The 21,919-nt window shown below is 40.1% G+C and overlaps 1 protein-coding gene across 1 annotated transcript in view; it reads left to right on the forward strand.

The window, feature by feature from the left end:
• Positions 1–21,919, forward strand: part of man1b1b (mannosidase, alpha, class 1B, member 1b) — a 260,312-nt gene that overhangs the window by 210,971 nt on the left and 27,422 nt on the right. Inside the window, exon 10 of the mRNA XM_039620881.1 lies at positions 12,987–13,177. Within this exon, the coding sequence (XP_039476815.1) occupies positions 12,987–13,177 (191 nt within the window). The remainder of the gene's footprint in view (positions 1–12,986; positions 13,178–21,919) is intronic.

A 21,919-nucleotide genomic window follows, 5' to 3' on the forward strand; every position in this document is an offset into this window, starting at 1 on the left:
CAGGCCTAAGATATGATTGGCTGGCTGGGAAGCCATGAAGGCAACAATATGCACAAATGTAATTGTGAAATGAAAAAAAAATCAGCAAAAAAAGTATAACAGTCACACAATCACAAATATGGAAACATATGGAAACACACATGCACAGAGAGACACACACAGGATCAAATTCAGTCAACCAGGCTAAATATATTGAATTTAAATGACAGACAGACAGACAGACAGACAGACAGACAGCAGCATCAGCAAGTGAACAGGGGCTGTTAACAGCATGTTTCTAGGTCAGTCAAACAGCTGTGAGCTTCTCAATTTGAATCCACCAATCAGAGAGGCTGTGTGCTTTTTCCCGCCAAAACTGGTTCACTAAGTGCAGGCTTTTACACATGCAGCACAGAGAGAGACAGGATTTTTGCAGTCTATTTCTCATAGTGAGAATTCCCCTCAAACAAACAGCCATGAATTTCTAACCGTAGGGGCTAAAACAGTCATTCTTAGACCATTTTATTCAGAAGACATAGGGGAATCTTGAAATGCTGACCATTTAAAATAAAAATATGAAATATTAGAGATATATGACATAGATGATTGGTGGGCTTAGAAGCCACGAAGGTCCCAATATGCAAATTTGAATGTGCCAGGACTCAGATATGATTGGCTGGCTGGGAAGCCATGAAGGTCCCAATATGCAAATTTGAATGTGCCAGGACTCAGATATGATTGGCTGGCTGAGAAGCCATGAAGGTCCCAATATGCAAATTTGAATGTGCCAGGACTCAGATATGATTGGCTGGCTGGGAAGCCATGAAGGCAACAATATGCAAATTTGAATGTGCCAGGACTCAGATATGATTGGCTGGGTGGGAAGCCATGAATGCCCCAATATGCAAATTTAAATGTGCCAGGACTCACATATGATTGGCTGGCTGAGAAGCCATGAAGGTCCCAATATGCAAATTTGAGTGTGCCAGGACTCAGATATGATTGGCTGGCTGGGAAGCCGTCCAGGTCCTGATATGTAAATTTGAATATTAGGACTGACTCCTGGGGACCTGGCAGAAATATATAGAAATACAATGATTACCCAGAAATCCTGCATTTAGTAGAAATACTATGTTTTAGCACAAATACTATAAAATGGCAGAAATACTATAATTAAGCAGAAATATTATATTAAGTACAAATCCTATAAAATAGCAGAAATAGTATGATTTAGCACAAATGCTGTATTTAGCACAAATCTTATAAAATAGCAGAAATAGTATGATTTAGCAGAAATGCTGTATTTAGCACAAATACTGAAAAGCAGCACAAATGCTATGACTTAGCACAATAGTAATAACTTAAATAGAAAAATTGGAAAAGCAAAATGGACAGCTGCAAAAGTCCCACAAGCACAGAGAGACACACACAGGATCAAATTCAGTCAACCAGTCTAAATATATTGAATTTAAATCATACAATAAGATGCTCCCATAAAAACTCTCTCTCGCCTCTCTCTCTCTCTCTCTCTCTCTCTCTCACACACACACACACACACACACACACACACACACACACACACACACACAGAGAGAAAAATCAAGTTTCTAGCTCAGTCAAGCAGCCTGGGAGCTGCTAAATTTGAATCCACCAATCAGAGAGGCTGTGTACTTTTTCCCGCCAAAACAGGTGCAGCCGTTTTTACACACACAGAGCACAGAGACAGGATTTCTGCAGTGAATTTCTCATAGTGAGGATTCCTCTCAAACAAATGGCCATAATTTCCTAACCGTAGGGGCTAGAACAGTCATTCTTACACCGTTTTGTTCAGAAGAGATGGGGGAATCTTAAAGTGTTGACAATTTATCATTACAATATGAAAAAAATTCTTGAATTGTGAGCGTCAGGAGTGTCTGAAGATATACTGGGACAAGCCTCATGTTTTAACTTCGCTTCGTTGAGGAGATATGACGATTTGAATATGCCTCTCATTACAGAAATCAAGCGGTGATTTTGAACAAACTCTCCATTGACTTTCTATGGAGAGTTTTCCGACTTTGTGTTGGTCTGAGGAGATTTGCCAAAATTCTATAAATCTCACAACAATGATGGTGACATTTTCTGAAAGCCAGCAAAAATACCTATGTTTTGATGTATAAATTGTGGAAGTTGAGTGAAAATTGAGCAAGTAGCAAGAAGTTGTTCGGAAATGAAGAGAAGACTCATGAAACCTACAGTGGCACACTGGAAACCAAGTGCATAGCAACCATAACAACGCATGTATTTTGTGAAAATCACAAAGATGAAACTCAAAACTTGAAGAGGGATAAGATGAAAATGGTAACAGATATGAAAAAGCTGAATCAGACATGAATAGCCCAATAATTTGTGAACATTTTAAAGTTTGAATGGTTATTCTAGGCGAAAGTATGAGGAAGTAGTTCAGTTTCAAAAACAAGTAAGTTTTAGCAGAATTGCAGAAGTTTCCCATTAATTTCAATGGGACAAATTAAAGGAAAAAGCTTAATATTTTAAAAAGTATAATAGTATAAAATACCAAAAGATATAGCCGGAAAGGGAAAAATTAGCAGAATAGTTTAAAATTTGAACGGTGAAAATCGGCTGAAAATTGTGGAAGTAGATCCACGGCGAAAAAAACGTCGGAAACACCCGGAATAATAATAATAAAGAATAAAGAGAAACAGGAACTCAATAGTGTGGATGCCTCCAGCATCCACACAATAAAGAGAAACAGGAACTCAATAGTGTGGATGCCTCCAGCATCCACACAATAAAGAGAAACAGGAACTCAATAGTGTGGATGCAAAAAGCATCCACACAATAAAGAGAAACAGGAACTCAATAGTGTGGATGCCTCCAGCATCCACACAATAATAATAATAAAGAATAAAGAGAAACAGGAACTCAATAGTGTGGATGCAAAAAGCATCCACACAATAAAGAGAAACAGGAACTCAATAGTGTGGATGCCTCCAGCATCCACACAATAATAATAATAAAGAATAAAGAGAAACAGGAACTCAATAGTGTGGATGCCTCCAGCATCCACACAATAATAATAAAGAATAAAGAGAAACAGGAACTCAATAGTGTGGATGCCTCCAGCATCCACACAATAATAAAGTATAAAGAATAAAGAGAAACAGGAACTCAATAGTGTGGATGCTTAAAGCATCCACACAATAAAGAGAAACAGGAACTCAATAGTGTGGATGCCTAAAGCATCCACACAACTAGAAAAATTTGCATTTCCTGCGAAAATGCTGTGTGGATGCCTTAACGCTGAAGCTGTCTGCTGAAAAGCTGAAAAGTTGCATGGTGGTGAACAAAGAATGTCACCCTGAGCAGGATTCAAACCTGGATCTCCTGGGCGCAAGGCGGCTACTCATCTCACTGTGCCAAATTCACTCTCACAAGGTAAGAGACGGAGAGACTGACAATTATGTTGAAATGAGCAGAAACTGCTGAGAATTGCGCTGATAAGAGGTGAAATGGTTGAAAATTTTGCAGAAAAGAGGTGAATCAGCAGAATTTCTGCAGAAAAGAGGCAAAGAAGCAGAACGTTGCGCTGAATAGAGGTGAATCAGCAGAATTTCTGCTGAAAAGAGGAAAAACAACCTGTTTCTGCTCAAATTCACCAATCAGAGGTACTGCCTCTGTCTGCTTCATCAGGTGGTTACTTGTATGTATTTCTGCCATGGAGCGTTAACAAGAATCTGAGGTCCATATTAGAAAAGCTGCTAAAATCATAAAACTTGCGCTGAAAAGAGATGAATCAGCAGAGTTTCTGCTGAAAAGAGGTTTTTTTTTTCTGAAAACAGCCAAAAAAGCTGGAATTTGTGCTGAAAAGGGGTGAAAAAAAATGAAAATTTTGCTGAAAAGGGGTGAAGAAGCTAAAGTATACCAAATCAAAGTATTTGTGCCAAAACATAGTGTTTCTGCCATATTGTGGTACTACTACATTACAACATGAATACGGATTAAAGATGAAAGAAACTGGCAACAAATTCCTCCACTACAAACCAGTCTGATACCACTTCTTTGCAGTGTTCACGTTTACTAAGGCACTACCCAAAAGGCGCCACAAGAGGGCACTCCAACACAAGAGATGAGGTGAATGAGCAGAATTTCTGCTGAAAAGAGGCAGAAGGTTCTGTATGTAGAAAAAGAAACACTGTTGAACCATGTGTGAAATAAATAAAGAAATGAAATGAAAGAACAACCTGGTTCTGCTCAAATTCACCAATCAGAGGTACTGCCTCAGTCTGCTTCATCAGGCTGTGCTAAAATCATAAAACTTTGCAGAATTGTAATAAATTAGCAATATAAATTACAGGTCTGTGATAGTGTATCAATTTGTAGTGAAAAAAAAAATGTTGAACAAGGTGGGATTGAACTCACGACCTTTGAGCTGCAGAGCCGTGTCATTACTGATTGCGCCACCTGGAAAGGGGGCGGCGGTCTGAAAGACAGAGACTTCAGCAGTCAGAATTAGATCGCGGTGAGAGGCGAAAAACGCCGTTTTTTGATGTTACAAAACGTCGTGTAACTCAAAAACTAGGAGGGCTAGCGGCATAATTCTTGGACTGGGTGAATCAGCGGACTTTGGTGTACTTTGACTGCGATTTTCATTGCTCTATGTGTCTCCGTCGCGGAGATATGACGAGAGAAGAAACGGCTTCATTTTCGGAGTTTGAAAACTGAGAGGAGGACAGATTTCCACCCCTCAAACAAACGTAATTCATTGCTCAACGGTAAGATAATTGTAAAAACTGCTTCCACTGTGAGTGTCAGCAGTGTCTGAAGATATATTGGCACAAGCCTCATGTCCTAACTTTGCTTTGTTAAAGAGATATGGCGATTTGAAAATGCCTCCCGTTACAGAATTTCAGCTCTGAATTTCAAAACCTCCCCATAGACTTTGAATGGGGACTTGTCAGACCTTGTGTCACTCCGAGGCAAATTGCGAAAAAACGGTAAACCTCACAATAAAGATAGTGACATTGTCTGAAAGCCAGCAAAAATACCTATGTTTTGATGTATAATTTGTGGGGGTTGAGTGGAAATTGAGTAAGTAGCAAGAAGTTGTTCAGACATGAAGACAAAATTCAGAACGGACCAGCACTCACTCTGAGTTAATTGCACAGAATTGTGGAAGTTTCCCATTCATTTCAATGGGACAAATTAAAGGAAAAAAGTGTAATATTTTAAAAAGTATAACAGTAAGAAACACCAAAAGTCATAGCAGGAATTAGCAGAAAGAGCAGAACAGTTTAGAGTTTGAACGGAGAAAATCAGCTGAAAACTGAAGAAGTAGTTAAGCGGCAAAGAACGGAGCAACTTGAAGAATAAAGTATAAAGAACTAGAAAAATTTGCATTTCCTGCGAAAATGCTGTGTGGATGCCTTAACGCTGAAGCTGTCTGCTGAAAAGCTGAAAAAGATGAAAATTTGCAAAAAGTTGTATGGTGGTGAAAAAATTTTTTTCACCCTAAGCAGGATTCGAACCTGGCCCTCCTGGTCTCAAGGCAGCTACTCATCTCACTGAGCTAAAGTCATTCTCACAAAGAAGAGGTGGACAGACTGACCATTCTGCTGAAATGAGCAGAAGCTGCTGAGAATTGTGCTGATAAGAGGTGAGAAGGCTGAGAATTGTGCAGAAAGGAGGTGAATCAGCATAATTTCTGCTCAAAAGAGGTTTTTTCTGAAAACAGCTGAGATTTGTGGTAATAACAGGTGAAAAGGCTGAAAATTTTGCAGAAGAGGTGAATAAGCAGAATTTGGGCTGAAAAGAAGTGAAAATTCTGCTGAAAAGAGTTCAATCAGCAGAACTTCTGCTGAAAAGAGTTCAATCAGCAGAACTTCTGCTGAAAAGAGTTCTGCAGAACTCTTTTCAGAATTCTGCTGAAAAGAGGTTTTTGCTGAAAACAGCAGAAAAAGCTGGGATTTGTGCTGAAAAGTGGTGAAAAAACTGAAATATTTTACTGAAAAGGGGTGAAAAAGCTGAAATTGAGTTAAAGAAGTTTAACTGTTAACTGAAAGAAATGTTGCCATAAGAGGGATTTGAACACAGGCCTCCCAGTCTGAGAACGGATGCTCATCTCACTGAGCTAAAACACAGGTCATCCCGGCAAGGAAAATCAGTGACGCCACTGATGATATGGCAGAAATGGGCAAAAGATATTGCAAAAAAAATTCAATATCTCAAAAAGTATAGAAGTTATGAGCACCAAAAGTCACCAAAAGTCATAGCAGGCATATGTTTCAGTACAAATACGCTGATTTGTACTGAAACATAGTACTGATTTGTACTGATTTAAATACTATGTTTCTTCATAAATTCTATCTTTTGGCAAAAAAATTTGATAAAAGGTACTATTTCTGCTTTTTAGCAGAAATACTGTAATTTGGCATAAATACTATGATTTGGGATAAAAACTGTGATTTGGCACATATACTATATTCAGCAGATATATTATAACATAACAGAAATTCTACGACTTACTAGTAATACTATAACATAACAGAAATATTAATTGGGCACAAATACTATAATTTGGCACAAATACCATGTTTTGGGAAAATCCCATGATTTGGAACAAATACTATGATATAGCAGAAATACTATGATTGGGTAAAAATACTATGATTGGGCAGAAATACTATGATTGGGTACAAATACTATGATTGGGCAGAAATACTATGTTTCAGTACAAATGACAGGAATACTATGATTTAGCAGAAATACTGTGTTTTCACATAAGTACTATGTTTTGGGTACTATTTCTGCCTTTTGGCAAAAATACTGTAATTTGGCATAAATACATTGATTTGGGATGAATACTATTATTTGGCAGATATACTATATTCAGCACATATACTATAACATAACAGAAATTCCTCCACCTAGTAGTAATACTATAACATAACAGAAATATTCTGATTTGGCACAAAAGCCATGAGTTGGCACAAATACCATGATTTGGCACAAATAGTATGATTGAGCAGAAGTACTAAGATGTAGTAGAAGTACTTTGAAGTACTATGATTGAGAAGCAATACTTTAACATAGGAGAAATATTGATACACACACACATACACAGAGGCTAAAGTGAACAGTGGCTGTTAAGAGTCTGGGCCTGGTATATCTAGGTCAGTTAAATTAGCTGCACCTGCTGTAATCAGCCCTTACACACGCAGACACAGAGAGAGATATGAGTTTTCTTCAGTGTATTTCTCACATTCAGGATTCCCCTCGCACAACTGGCCATAATTTTCTAACCATAGGGGCTAGAACAGTCATTCTGACACCGTTTTGTTCAGAAGAGATGGGGGAATCTTCAGGTCTTCATAATTCAAAGATAAAATATAGATTATTGAAGATATATGACTTGTAACACACTGTAACTGAGTAGAGGCTTAGCAAAACTGCCTTGACTTGGCCTCAAACAACGTTTTGTAACTCTAAATCTATATGGAGCATCAAAATCATTCTTTCACTGTAAGAAACAGCAGGCTTTGGTGAACAGTCATGGAAATTTTCAAGGCTCTGTTGCAATCCATCAAAAAGATATGACGAGAGAAAAAAGTGTCTCATTTCCAGAGTTTGAAATCTGAAGAGATCTGAGCGAGGACAAATTTCCTACTCTCAAACATATGCAATTCATGGCCAAACAGTAATAGGTGAGAAAAAATTCTTGAATTGCGAGCATCAGGACTGTCTGAAGATATATTGGCACAAGCCTCATGTCTCAACTCTGTTTTGTTAAGGAGATATGACGATTTGAAAATGCCTCTCATTAGAGAATTCCAGCGGTGATTTTGAACAAGCTCTCCATTGACTTTCTATGGAGAGTTTTGAGACTTTGTGTTGGTCTGAGGAGATTTGCCAAAATTCTATAAATCCCACAACAATGATAGTGACATTTTCTGAAAGCCTGCAAAAATACCTACATTTTGATGTATAATTTGTGGGAGTTGAGTAGAAATTGAGCGAGTAGCAAGAAGTTGTTCGGACATGAAGAGAAAATTCAGAATGGACGAGTGTACACTCTGAGTTAATTGCATAGCAACCATAACAACGCATGTATTTTCTGAAAATCACAATTTTGCAACTCAAAATTTAAAGAGGGATAAGATTAAAATGGTAGAAGATCTGAAAAGCTGAATCATACAGGAATAGTCCAATAATTTGAGAACATTTTAAAGTTTGAATGGAGTTCCTAGGTGAAAGTATAAGAAAGTAGTTAAGTTTCAAAAACAGGCAAGTTTTAGCAGAATTGTGGAAGTTTTCCATTCATTTCAATGGGACAAATTAAAGGAAAAAAGGGTAATATTTTAAAAAGTATAACAGTAATAAACACCAAAAGTCATAGCTGCAATAAGCAGAAAGAGCAGAACAGTGTAGAGTTTGAACGGAGAAAATCGGACAAAAACTGCTGAAGTAGTTCAGTGCCGAAAAACGCGTCTGGAAGCAACTTGAAGATGAAGAAAAGATAAAGAATAAAGAGAAACAGGAACTCAATAGTGTGGAAGCCCTTGAGGGCATCCACACAATAAAGAGAAACAGGAACTCAATAGTGTGGAAGCCCTTTAGGGCATCCACACAATAAAGATAAAGAATAAAGAGAAACAGGAAAACAATAGTGTGGATGCCTTGAGGCATCCACACAATAATAAATCCGAGGAATAGTAATATGTGTGCCTCTTGGCATAGGCACACATAATAAAGTTTAAAGAGAAACAGGATCTCAATAAATATAAAATTTTGTATCGTTCAATACATATGCGTACCGAACTGAAAGCACTGTATCGAACGGTTCAATATCGATACATGTATTGTTGCACCCCTACCTAATTGGGCTTTCATCAAGTCAGCAAAGATGCACAGAAAAGAAGACCAGACACCAACTAGCCATCAGAAAGACAAACGCAACAATATTGTCATTCCCTATGTAGCCGGTGTATCGGAAAAACTCAGGAGAGTCTTCTCCAAGCACAGCATCCCAGTGTGTTAGGAGTTGGGTTTTGGTTATGTGGTGTTTTTGTCTGTATGTGTTTTTGGTGCTTCCCTATTTGTATAGGTAGGCGGGGCAGTGAGTCACTGAACCTGGCACACCTGTTACTCATCAGATGCTTTCTTCAGAAGTGTTCTTTAGGAGCTACCTGACAGAGGACTAGTGTCGGAGTATTGGCATTTTTGGAGAGCTGAAATTCTGCCCCTGCCTGTTGGAGCCCTTGGATTACTTTTTGGTGACTGTAAGGAGTTTTGTTTCCTCCCTAGGATTTTGCCTCGACTGTTTTGCCTCGCCTGGAGGTTCTGGGCTTTAAACAGTGCCAAGTAAGCTCTCCAACTCTCTGTAAAGTTTTAAGCTTTTCTCGGTTAACAGGCAAGACCTTCCTAATTCTCGCCCCTCTCCTTTTTTTAGATCGAGTGCACTACCTATGTGTGTTTTCGTCACCAGCACGTCCTGGCTCCGCGTCCCCATTCATACACCGTTGTACATATGTTGTCCTTGTAAATACCTCCCCCCCTGTTACGGCCCGGCTCTGCTAGGCGGCAGCGGACGCAACATAAATGAGCCCAGAGACCAGGGGGTTAGATAAAAAGAAAAACATAAGGTTTATTAACACAACTGAAAGCCGTTAGTGAAACAACTCACAATAGAGTGATTTTAAACAAACATAACAAACAACTCAAGTAGCACCAATAACACCAGTAGAACACTACTCAACTAAACATCTCACAAGAGGCAACTCAAAACAAAGGCTCAAATGGCAGCACGGCAAAGGCAGGAGGGACAGTCTACACAGTCAGTTCAAATCCACAAGTCCCCCACGAATGAAGAATCCGCAGCCTTTTATATTCACAGGTAATTGCAGGCAGCTGTGTCATGGGTCTGTCATACTCAAGGCTCCTGCAGCAGCCAATGATGTGGGTGGTTTGGCACACTCTGATCTGCATGAAGTTGGGGCGGGCATAGGTCCGGGCCAGCCAATCCCCCGTGAGTCCTGGAACACTTTGATTTCCATAGAGGAAGGCGGGGCCACCTGAGGCCAGAGGCCGTAACACCCCCTCACTGTAAATAAACTGTCTTCACTGGAACTCTGCCTCCGTACGTTCTGCTTCCTGGGTCCACCTGCATTTGTCATAACAGAATACTCCGACCAACACATTTATGGACCCAGCAGAACGTACGGAGGCAGAGTTGCAGTGAAGACATTTTATTTACAGTGAGGGGGGGAGGTATTTACAAGGACAACATATGTACAACGGTGTATGAATGGGGACGCGGAGCCAGGACGTGCTGGTGACGAAAACACACATAGGTAGTGCACTCGATCTAAAAAAAGGAGAGGGGCGAGAATTAGGAAGGTCTTGCCTGTTAACCGAGAAAAGCTTAAAACTTTACAGAGAGTTGGAGAGCTTACTTGGCACTGTTTAAAGCCCAGAACCTCCAGGCGAGGCAAAACAGTCGAGGCAAAATCCTAGGGAGGACACAAAACTCCTTACAGTCACCAAAAAGTAATCCAAGGGCTCCAACAGGCAGGGGCAGAATTTCAGCTCTCCAAAAATGCCAATACTCCGACACTAGTCCTCTGTCAGGTAGCTCCTAAAGAACACTTCTGAAGAAAGCATCTGATGAGTAACAGGTGTGCCAGGTTCAGTGACTCACTGCCCCGCCTACCTATACAAAAAGGGAGGCACCAAAAACACATACAGACAAAAACACCACATAACCAAAACCCAACTCCTAACACAGTGTACTTTAGGCCCAGCAACACACAGACAGAAACTGGTTCATCTCAAAGACAAAAGTCCTAAACATAAACTTAACAATTTAGTGTATGCTCTACAGTGTAGCGAGGAATGCCCAGAGCTCTACATTGGAGAGACCAAACAGCCACTTCATAAACGCATGGCACAAAATAGAAGAGCCACCTCCACAGGTCAAGACTCTGCTGTCCATCTGCATCTATAGGACAAAGAAGACAGATGGTTTGAAATAGGAGTGAAATAAGCCATTTATGTCCACCGCGGTGGCTTAAGACACCAACTGTCTGCACCAACTGTCTGCCATCTATTATCCAGTTCTGAGATCACTTCCCAAGCGCCCACTCACATCCTGGGCAATCTGACCTCAGGAAGTCACATGATAACGTGAGGCTAGGTTTCACAATGAGTTCACCCGAAGCCTTTGCTGATTGTGACCTACACCGATCTTCAGACCTTGGCTAGTGTGATTAACTAGAGAATCATTACTGGGTCCATTGTCCCTCTTGAGGGGACACTCCCACCGAGCTTAAATCTGGGACTCTCCACCATTTGACCCTAGAACTAAAGAAGCTTCTCAGATGAGAGGTGAAACGTCTTCAAGCAACTTAAAGAAGTCCAGACGCTTTTCTTTCCAAGCTCCTTAGACGACTCATGAAGGCGTTAGTTATGTACTCTGGGCTTCTGTTTTCAGCCAGCCATCCTGTTTGTCCAGGGACTCGGGACAATCTGCTGGGGGAAAGATAACAGAAGCCACACTACCTTTGGTTGCACTGCCTACAGGGGCCTGTTTAGCTACAGGTTTTTCAAGCACGCAAAGCTGGGTCTGAGTCAGAGCTGCAAACAGGCTACATTTATGTGACAGAAAGTGATACTCCACAACAGAAAGAGCCAACATCAACTATTCTTGTTATAACAGAGAAAATAATTTTGTTAAATATATGCATGTTTTGTCTCTTAGTATATTCTAATCCGAATAAGCCTGTTACGGGGCAATAGGTCTCAAAATGGTCGCGTAGGACTTGAAAATAAAAAATATCCACATATTGAATTAAAATATTTTTTGATTTATAATTGGAGTACCATTTTGAAACTCAAGCATGATAGTTAAAGGAAAATGGGATTTTTTCCATATCTGTGACACAAAATTTAATGTCGAAAAGTATTCTTCATGCTTTATTTTACAATATTGTAAAACAAAACGATATACCATTCAGAAAGTCACTAGCTGTCTTTTGCGACTTGAGGTTTTAAATTAATGTGTGCTCAAATATGGAATTTTGCAGGAGTGCTGGACTTTTTGTTTTCATATTTTAACCAGCCAGTACTTACACACTTTAGATGTTTCTGTCCCAAATTATAGATTCTGATTCATTTGGATGGTAAGAAAGATCACTGAAAATTTCAGGCTTTTATTTTCAATGTTTTTTGAGAAATTTATGTTCGAACGTCGGCTCAGATTTCAATGTGCAAAAAAAGGAGGCTAAAAAGTGGGTTGATGGACTTTTTTTGATATATGAAACTAAAATTTCACACACACACATATATATATATATATATATATATATATATATATATATATATATATATATATATATATATATATATATATATATATATATATATATATATATATATATATATATATATATATATATATATATATATATATATATATATATATATAAAAAACCATGCTATTCAATTTTAATGCAAATCAGAAGCCTCCACCTTTTTATTTTTTGTTTTCATGACATCCCATTTAGTTTTTTAATTTTTATCTAATTTTAATTCTGAGCATTTTGTCGCTGCGTGATGTTGTTATTCCATGTTACATACATTATTACATGTCATATTTTACATATATGTTTTATATTACATATCTGTTTATATTTAAACAGAGATTCGAAAGGGAAAATAATCAGATTTGTTAAGTTTGAATGATTGTAATCATTTCTGGATATACCCATTTGTAAAATTATTTAACATTATCAAATTGCTTTGTATTTGTCTGTGGATTAGAGCATGCATTTGTTACAGTACTGAAAAGTTGCACTCCATTCACTGGGTGAATTTATCTCCAGAGATTGCTGACCAAAGTAGTTTAGAAGAATGTGGACTATTATGTGTTTATGAGATTTTTAAGTTAAAATATATTATTAAAATATATGGCCACAGTCTCACCCATGGTACCTTTGTCTTTGGTTCTTCAGGATGCAGTGGTTGAGATTATGAAACAGGTTCATAAGCTGGATGGCAAGCTTGATGGTCTTGTCCCCATGTTCATCAACACAAACAACGGACAGTTTACCCATCAGGGTATCTACACGCTCGGAGCCAGAGCAGATAGCTACTATGAATACTTGCTGAAGCAGTGGATACAGGGAGGCAAGAAGGAGAACCAGTAAGTCATACTAAATATACCCAGTGTTTACTTTCACATGACTGAATATCATGATGTATTTTCATATGAATTAAACACTCACCCCATACATCTGGTGTATCTGCTTCCTGCCACAAACCAATGATTGTAGGTTCCAAGAGCTATTGGTTTTCATTTTAGAAAGCTATGACAATCAACTAAAAGTCTTAAATCTTGGTCAAACTGTAGTTACCTTTACTTTTCCTATCCTGTTTCTTTGACATTATTTGATTTGCCTAACGTTGACAAGTTGAACTTGGCTGGACACTGTTGAGAAGTCCCACTGTTCAGGAAAAAATTGTCCATAGTGTGAGATTATTCTGTTATCATATGTTACCTTATATATGTAATAAAAGTAGTTGAATTATGATACTGCTGTAGATCATATTATACCCCTTAATAAAGAGTGTGTGATCAGTATGTAGTTTTAGTTTGCAGTATACTTCTGACTTAAAAGAGTGTGAAAATCATTAGATCTATTTGATTGACCTGTATTATTCGACACTGTTGAATGTGTTACACTGTTTCTTGACATTTCATACTGCTGAATCATGAAGAGAATGTTGTGTGCAGAAGGCCTTGTACTGATAATGGGAGAAACAGACTACATTCCATACCCCCACCTTTACAGAGAGCAGAAAGACAGGGAGCCGAGGTCATAACTTAGGCGCCGTAAGAGAGAAAACATGTGAATGTTTAGGCTTTTTATGACTAGGTGGGGGCTACTAGAGGCTATAAAAGGCTGAGTAACCCGTCACCATTTTGAGACTTGCTGTGACCCTCTGCAGGCAGGTCTCCCCATCATGATGGTTCTTATGCTCTTAAGTGTTGAATTATATGGAAATAAAATATTGTTGATTGAGCATTTATACACCGAGTATTGTCCTTCCTTCAGCCCAAAGATTAAAAGAACTGGGAGATTTTAACAACTTGGTGCCGGTGACCCGGATCTTTGGCGTGCTGAGGAGGGGCAGATTTGGCCTGTGGTGAGATCGTGGGGCGAGGCGAACAGAAAGGACCGGTCCAAACAGAAAGGTAAGCACAGCCTGTTGTATTATAAATACCAAATGTGCATATTGGGCTTTCCAAATTAATCTGTTCGCTGAGTTACACGTATTTTCACATTAAATTTGTCGGTGTCTGGTTTTTGGCGCAAGATACTAACAACAAAAGTTGAGGCTGAATTCCAGTGTGTTAGATAAACTGCTTCTACCAAGAAACTAATAATATACTACGTTGAGCTAGTTGCAGTTTAATTGCATCTACCAAGAAACTAATAATATACTATGTTGAGCTAGTTGCAACCCACTTTACCTTCCACATTTAACTTAGTCTAAGACTGGCTTCTGTAGCAATAATACATTAGAATCTTTGGAGACGCGGCCATAAGTCCAGTACATTGAATAGAGGTTTTGAAGTGGGTTATGGTGTCGGTTGAGTCCTCGTTGATGCGGCCATGAAATTAGTATGAAATTAAGGTTAAGCAGATACTGGCTTACGGTGCGGTTGAGCGCCGGCAACGCGTAAATGCGAAACACGTCCGTAGGTTTTGGTTTATGATACGGCCGTGTTCCGGTGATGTGGCCATAAGTACAGTAGTGAGGGGTTGCTGGTTTCAGCACATTGAAAAGAGGTTAGACGGTGGTTTATGGTGTCGGTTTTGAGCCTCGAGGGCTGCGGTCATAAAATTATAAGTAAAATATTTACTTCACCCCGATTAAAGGTAAAGTAGACGCTGGTTTATGGTGTCGGTTTTGAGCTTCGGGGACGAGCATCACTTCTGTTTTATGATGCGATTTTGCCCCGTTGTGGCGGCCATAAGCGCAGTAAAAGGGGTACATGGTGTATGATGCGATTGTGCTTCAGAAGCGTTCTAACAGTTGAGTTCAGAGGTTTCTGTGTAAATTTCCGCTGATGAGAAGCGCTCTCTGTGGGTCTCACTGCTGGTGAAACGCGCTGTGTGTGTGAGGCGCGCACTGGGTGCTGTTCTGTGTGTGAAGCGCGCTCTGGGTGCTGCTCTGTGTGTGAGGCGCGCTCTGGGTGTGTTTCCGTGTGTGAAGCGTGAACACAGTGACAGTGACGGTTGATGTGTGAATAGGAGGACATTAGTGCGAAGAAAATGCTTTAAGATCAAAGGTTGACGCCTAGTGTACCTGTGGAAATTAATTTTGTTCAAGGTGTGGCAACCCCCCTGTCTGTGGACGCACAGGCCGGTCCAGCGTCGTCTGGGTGCCGAGGTGGCGACTTGGGAACTGAGGACTCCCGCATAGCTACAGAATAACACTGGAACGGCCGTGTAATCACGGGTTCACATTTATTCTGGAATAGAACAAGAAAATGCTTTGACATCTAAGGTTGAGTTCTATAGTAGTCAAAAAGAAAACCGAGGTTAAAGTCCTCATTTCTTAAAATAGAGGTTAGAGTCCTCGTTTCAGTGACGTTTCAGTGGTTAAAATTGTTGTGTGCCTGTCCCCTGATAACGTGAAATTACGAATAAAGAGGGAATTTGGAGCCACATAGAGATAGACGGGCATAATTGGGTGTATTACTCTGTGGTGTAATAAAAAAAATAATAAAAAAAGGAGAGAGAGATAGTAAGAGGTGTGTAGTGGAGAATTATTGAGAAGCAGAGAGAGGAATATGTTGGGAGACTGGCGTGCAGTTTGCGCTGTCAAGGTGGGCGTGTTGCCTGCTTATCTGTTTAACAATGATGAAAATGATATTAAATAAATCTCTTAGTGTGTTAATACAGGAAGCTACGGACCTGGACCAACTGCCCCCACAAGCACAGCGGCCGAAGCAAAATTATAGTAATGGGAACCACACCCAGCAAGAATCAGCAGCTGTGAAACAGACAGCAGCGAGGAGAGAATTAGAGGAGAAATGAAGGTTTTAAGAGCACATGAAATTGGGTTGAATTTTGGGGCCAACGGACTTGTGGAGGTTGGGAAGGCGTCCGGAGCATCACAACAAAAGGTGAAACAAAAACACACACGAGCAGAGAAATGTGAGAGAAAGGCTCCTGTTAAGGTAATGCCTAGTTTGAGAAAAAGTTAAAATTAACCTGCCTACAAATGCACACACATGCAATGAAAAAACAGCTTACACTCATGAACATGTGAAGATTTTCCAGCAAGGTTAAAGCAGCAAAAATTAACATACTTCTGTTGTTAAATGATGAAGTTTATCCATTACTAACAAATAAACCCTCTGGGTTGCAGGACAACAATTTAGCTTCAAAGAAAAAGAAAATAAAGAGACTGGTATGACCAATGAGTGATGAAACAACAAATTTAGTGGTTAACAGTCAAATTGTGAGATGTTTTCTGATGATTGAACAACACAAGTGATTACGGACGGAAAGAAAATTTCTCTTTTGTGAGTTTAAACATGATCTTAAGAAATTGAACATGTGCATGTTGTCCTGTCAACTTGGTGGGTTATGAGTTGATTATAGCGTGGAAAAAAAAAAAAAAAAAAAAAAAGGGGGAGAGAAGGCTGACACAGGGCCTGGCCTGGTGTTTCTCCCCTCTCTTTGTAACACAGCCAACACAACATCATTTTCCTGTTCGTACACTTCGGTTTGTTTTTGTTTTGTTTTGTTTTGTTTTGTTTTTTTCTCTTTATGTTTAATTACAGGCTGCTTTGCTGGCCCTGAAAGCCGAGGCTGACCTGGACTCCTGCTCTCCCCTCTACGTGACCCTGACCAAATGCTGCAACAGCTGGACCCACAACAACAACCTGAAAATGTCAGTGCTGCAGGAATGCGATCTCATGCAGCAGAGACGGAGAGCACTAAAACCTGAGGCCCGTTTCACTACACGGGGGAAAATTCTCAGACAGCTTCAGCTGACAGAGCTGTGACGAGACGCCCGCCAAGCCCGAATGAAAAGTAAGGCCGAACAAAAGAATGCTGATCTTGATAACTCTGCATTCACACTGTGCAGGACAGTGATGGACCAACACGGCAGCAAAATGGGCGTGACAGAGACAGGAGGAGCAAGTGAGGTCAAAAGGCACCTCGGAATGGACAAAAACACAGAGGAAGATGCAGGTTTCACCTACGGTGAGCATGGACACTGGAGAAAGGACTGCCCCAATTGGGGTCAGAACCAGGACGGACTGAACTTTGAGCAGCAGCAGCAATGGTCGCAAACAGACTGAAAAGGAGGAGGGCAGGACCCCAGGGCACGCTTCAGGCTGTGGTTTACCCAAGACACCAGAACAGGAAAGTGATGAACACACACACACACACACACACACACACACACATCGAAATGCTGATTCACTGAGAAGTGATCCACACACATACACATACACATGCACACGCTTGTGCAATAAAGAGTGATGCGCACACACACACACGCTGATGCAATGAAGAATGCTTTGCTAACAAATGCTTATGCTGATATGCAAAATGCTGCACACAAATATCCCAATACATAATTTTTATGAGGCCATTGATTACCATTGATTACTTAAAATGTGTTTTATGTCACCCAAAGGGCATTTATGTAGATTTTAGGGGTAAGGTCTAAAACAGTTTGGTTATGAAAACAATGTCTGTGCGTGATGTCTGTTTATGGCTCAAGGCCTTGACTGAATTCTTTGCTGTGCTTCACACAGCCTGGTGCGGAACAGAGGCACAGAGTGAAAATGATGAAGTTTCAGGTTGGAGTACGGCATTTTCTGTGATTGAGATTTAATTCAAGGAGGAACAAAGGTGCTATGGTACCTGAGGTTCTCATTCCCACACAATATTGTCCCGGCAGGAAGTAAAACGTTCCTGTGAATTTCTGGTTGATTTTTTGATTTTGCTTAGCGCTAGCTTGATTTTATCAGTGAGCTTTGGGTTGTGTTCTTTCTCTAACTAAGAGAGAGATGATTTTATGTTTGGACATGTCTGCAATGGGCCCTAGTTTGTGTTATTTTATTAGTATTTTGTTGGTTACATCTGTTTTCGTTTTTTGTTACAGTGCACTAAGATAAGAAAATCTGAGAGGTGTGATCCACCGGTGGTGATATTTTGTGGGTTCATGATTTAACAATCAGCTCTTTAAACCAGGCCTGAAAGATTGAAATTTAAAGCGCTATAAAATATTATTATTGTAAACAGTTGCAAAGTGTGCTTCTCCATGATTGTAATTGGCTTGAGAGAAATTCACCTATAGGGGACGTTGATCACGTGAGAAGTCCTGAGTCTAAAAGGATTGCAGCGAGTCAATCCAGTCCAAAAAACAAGGAATTGTTTTCCTTTAAAATGATGACGTCATCTTGCTGGTGATGGATGCTCGAATAGGTCACGCGCGAGACTCCATTATCAGCAACATCTGGTATGAATGTGTGTGAATGAATGCATGTGACTGGACTGTGATGGACGGACTAAAAGTTTTGACTGACTTGATACTGAGACAATGACTGCACCAACTTTAGGATTAGTAAATGCCAACAAACAATTCACCTAGCCGGCAAGAGAAGGGTGGATGCTTCGCTTTGTTTTGTTTTGTTCTTACAGGAGCAGGAGGATAAGAGAGACTGGAGGAGGAGACGGTAGCTTCACATGAGAGTGTGGAACTGCAGACTTAACCCTTTGGTTGCTGATTTTGAGTTCTGAGATATGATGTCACTAACCTTCTCTTTTAATTTTCTTGCTCCGATGAATTGACACATGGGAGTGTGTCAAAAAGGGGGAAGTTGAGTCTGAACATCAAACAATGGTTTTATGAACAGTTTATGACCTTATTTGTGTGTTTAATAATTTAGGTATGGTAAAACTTAAGCTTAGGGTATGTTAGACTTAGAAATGGGTCATTAATTTTTGATTTCTTTTACACACACATAGATTATGATTAGAATGAGAGTCCTGAACACGATATTTTAAACCAAATTTGAATCACTAGAAGAACAATGGATAACAATAATAGATTATCAAGGCTAGGGAGAGAGGTGTTTTGGTTTTCTGTCTCTTACAGAGAAAGGAACAGACACCAGACGAAGTTACGGAGATACGAGGACCCTTCACAGCAGAGACAGATGTAGGGACTGCCGAGACAGCAACTGGGGTCAAGTGTCATGGCGTTTGGGCTCCTTGAGAAGATGGATCCCATAAACACAGCAATAACCATGAAGGGGTTGGCGAAAATCTAGGAACACCAGACCAACGAGGTTCGAGAGGCTCGTGGTAAAAAGGGGGACACGGCGGTGACCCCAAAATACACAGATCTTTGTTTGAAATCGGGGGCAGAATACTCCCCTGATCTGTGCAACGACTGAAGGGTGGTCTAACCCCTGAGGTCGAAGAAAGAAGAGCTGAGAATCACCCAACTGGAAGATACTGGTAGCTGCAGCAATAAAAATAAAGGTTAAAAGCTCCTTAGACAGAGGTTCTAGTCTGAGTACATTTGAAAGGTATAAGGTGGCATCAAAATGGGGGTGGAAAACTGGAGCACCAAAATAAAGCTGTGGGAGAATTGGGGAGTGATGGGAGTGTCATCTGTAACTGCTGTTATTATTGTAAATCTAATTTTTCTTGCATCTGAACTGCGTAAACACAGAGGTCATCCCACATATGGTCCACCCGTTAAAGGGGGACAGAGGGCCTCAGGACCAAGAAGAACTGAACCTTGTAACGCTGGAGTGTATGTTATAAGTGATCTCTTTTTTAAGAGATCAAAAGGGGGAATTGTGAGATTATTCTGTTATCATATGTTACCTTATATATGTAATAAAAGTAGTTGAATTATGATACTGCTGTAGATCATATTATACCCCTTAATATAGAGTGTGTGATCAGTATGTAGTTTTAGTTTGCAGTATACTTCTGACTTAAAAGAGTGTGAAAATCATTAGATCTATTTGATTGACCTGTATTATTCGACACTGTTGAATGTGTTACACTGTTTCTTGACATTTCATACTGCTGAATCATGAAGAGAATGTTGTGTGCAGAAGGCCTTGTACTGATAATGGGAGAAACAGACTACATTCCATACCCCCACCTTTACAGAGAGCAGAAAGACAGGGAGCCGAGGTCATAACTTAGGCGCCGTAAGAGAGAAAACATGTGAATGTTTAGGCTTTTTATGACTAGGTGGGGGCTACTAGAGGCTATAAAAGGCTGAGTAACCTGTCACCATTTTGAGACTTGCTGTGACCCTCTGCAGGCAGGTCTCCCCATCATGATGGTTCTTATGCTCTTAAGTGTTGAATTATATGGAAATAAAATATTGTTGATTGAGCATTTATACACCGAGTATTGTCCTTCCTTCAGCCCAAAGATTAAAAGAACTGGGAGATTTTAACAATAGACAGTTTTTCACATATAAACCTTGGACGAAGTGTTGACAATCAGATTGGAACATTGTCTGAAATTGTTCTTTCACACAAGCAGCACACAGAAGGAAAAAGTTTGCATGTTTTCTCACAAGTGGAAATAGTCTGTTTAGTATGGGCAAGGGAAGTAAAATGAAAAATTTGGATTTTGTACCACATTGTAGTAGCTACTTATCTTCTCAGTGGACTGGTACTTGTAAAGCAGTTTTACTACTACTACTCTATTTGAGCACTCAAACTGCTTTCTTACAACAATACTTATTCATTCAAGTGGTTTTTCCTCTTTTTCACAGAAGTAAGCATCTTGATGCATTGTCAATCATCCAGGAAAGTAAATCTCCAAAAGTTGATTCTGTTCATCTGGACGTAGCGTTTTGTGTCAGGAGTATCGGAACAGTTGAGACGCATTTTTTCTAAACACCGGGTCTCTGTGGCTTTTAAACCCCAAAACATGCTGCACCAAAAATTGGTCCACCCCAAGGATCTGGTCCCCCGACACAAACAGAGTAACATAGTGTACGCTGTTAAGTGCCAGGAGGATTGCCAGGATTTATACATCGGGGAAACCAAACAACCTGTGGCGAAGTGGATGGCACAACACAGAAGAGCTACCTCGTCAGGCCAGGACTCTGCAGTCTATTTACACCTACAGGCCAGTGGACACTCTTTCAATGATGAGGATGTACACATCCTGGACAGGGAAGAACGCTAGTTTGAGCGCGGAGTCAAGGAGGCCATTTACGTGAAAAGGGAAAGACCATCTCTGAATCGAGGAGGGGGCCTAAGGGTACATCTTTCGCCGTCTTACAATGCTGTGATTGCAGCCATTCCCCAACTCTCTGTGAATGGGACTCATGGACATTGATCAGTGGCCATTGATCAGTGAGTTTTGGTCAGTGGTTGTTGATCAATGGTCATGAGAATTTGCATAATTATGATTAAGGAACTGACCTCCCAGCCCACTGTTCCTTCAGTGGGCTGGTTTCAGTCATTATGCAAATGTACTGTTTTATAATATTTGGGGAAACCTGCAGTCAGCTGAGACTGAAGAAGTCACTTGGATGAGTGACGAAACGTTTCTCCCACAAAACGCTACGTCCAGATGAACAGAATCGACTTTTGGAGACAGGAGTAAGCAGTTTTAGACTGACATTCACATGTTGTGTGTGTGTGTGTGTGTGTGTGTGTGTGTGTGTGTGTGTGTGTGTGTGTGTGAGAGAGAGAGTGAGTCTTACTATCTTGGTGGGGACTAAAATCTGAAATTTACTATCCTTGTTGGGACCAAACAAGGCATTTTTCACACTCAAGAACTTAACTCAGAAAGATCAATTGGAATTTAAATAAATATTAATGGTATTCAAAGTAGCTGAATATAATAATAGATTAAATGCC

This window comes from Oreochromis aureus, linkage group 12 (assembly GCF_013358895.1).
Source record: "Oreochromis aureus strain Israel breed Guangdong linkage group 12, ZZ_aureus, whole genome shotgun sequence".
NCBI classification, from domain to species: domain Eukaryota; kingdom Metazoa; phylum Chordata; class Actinopteri; order Cichliformes; family Cichlidae; genus Oreochromis; species Oreochromis aureus.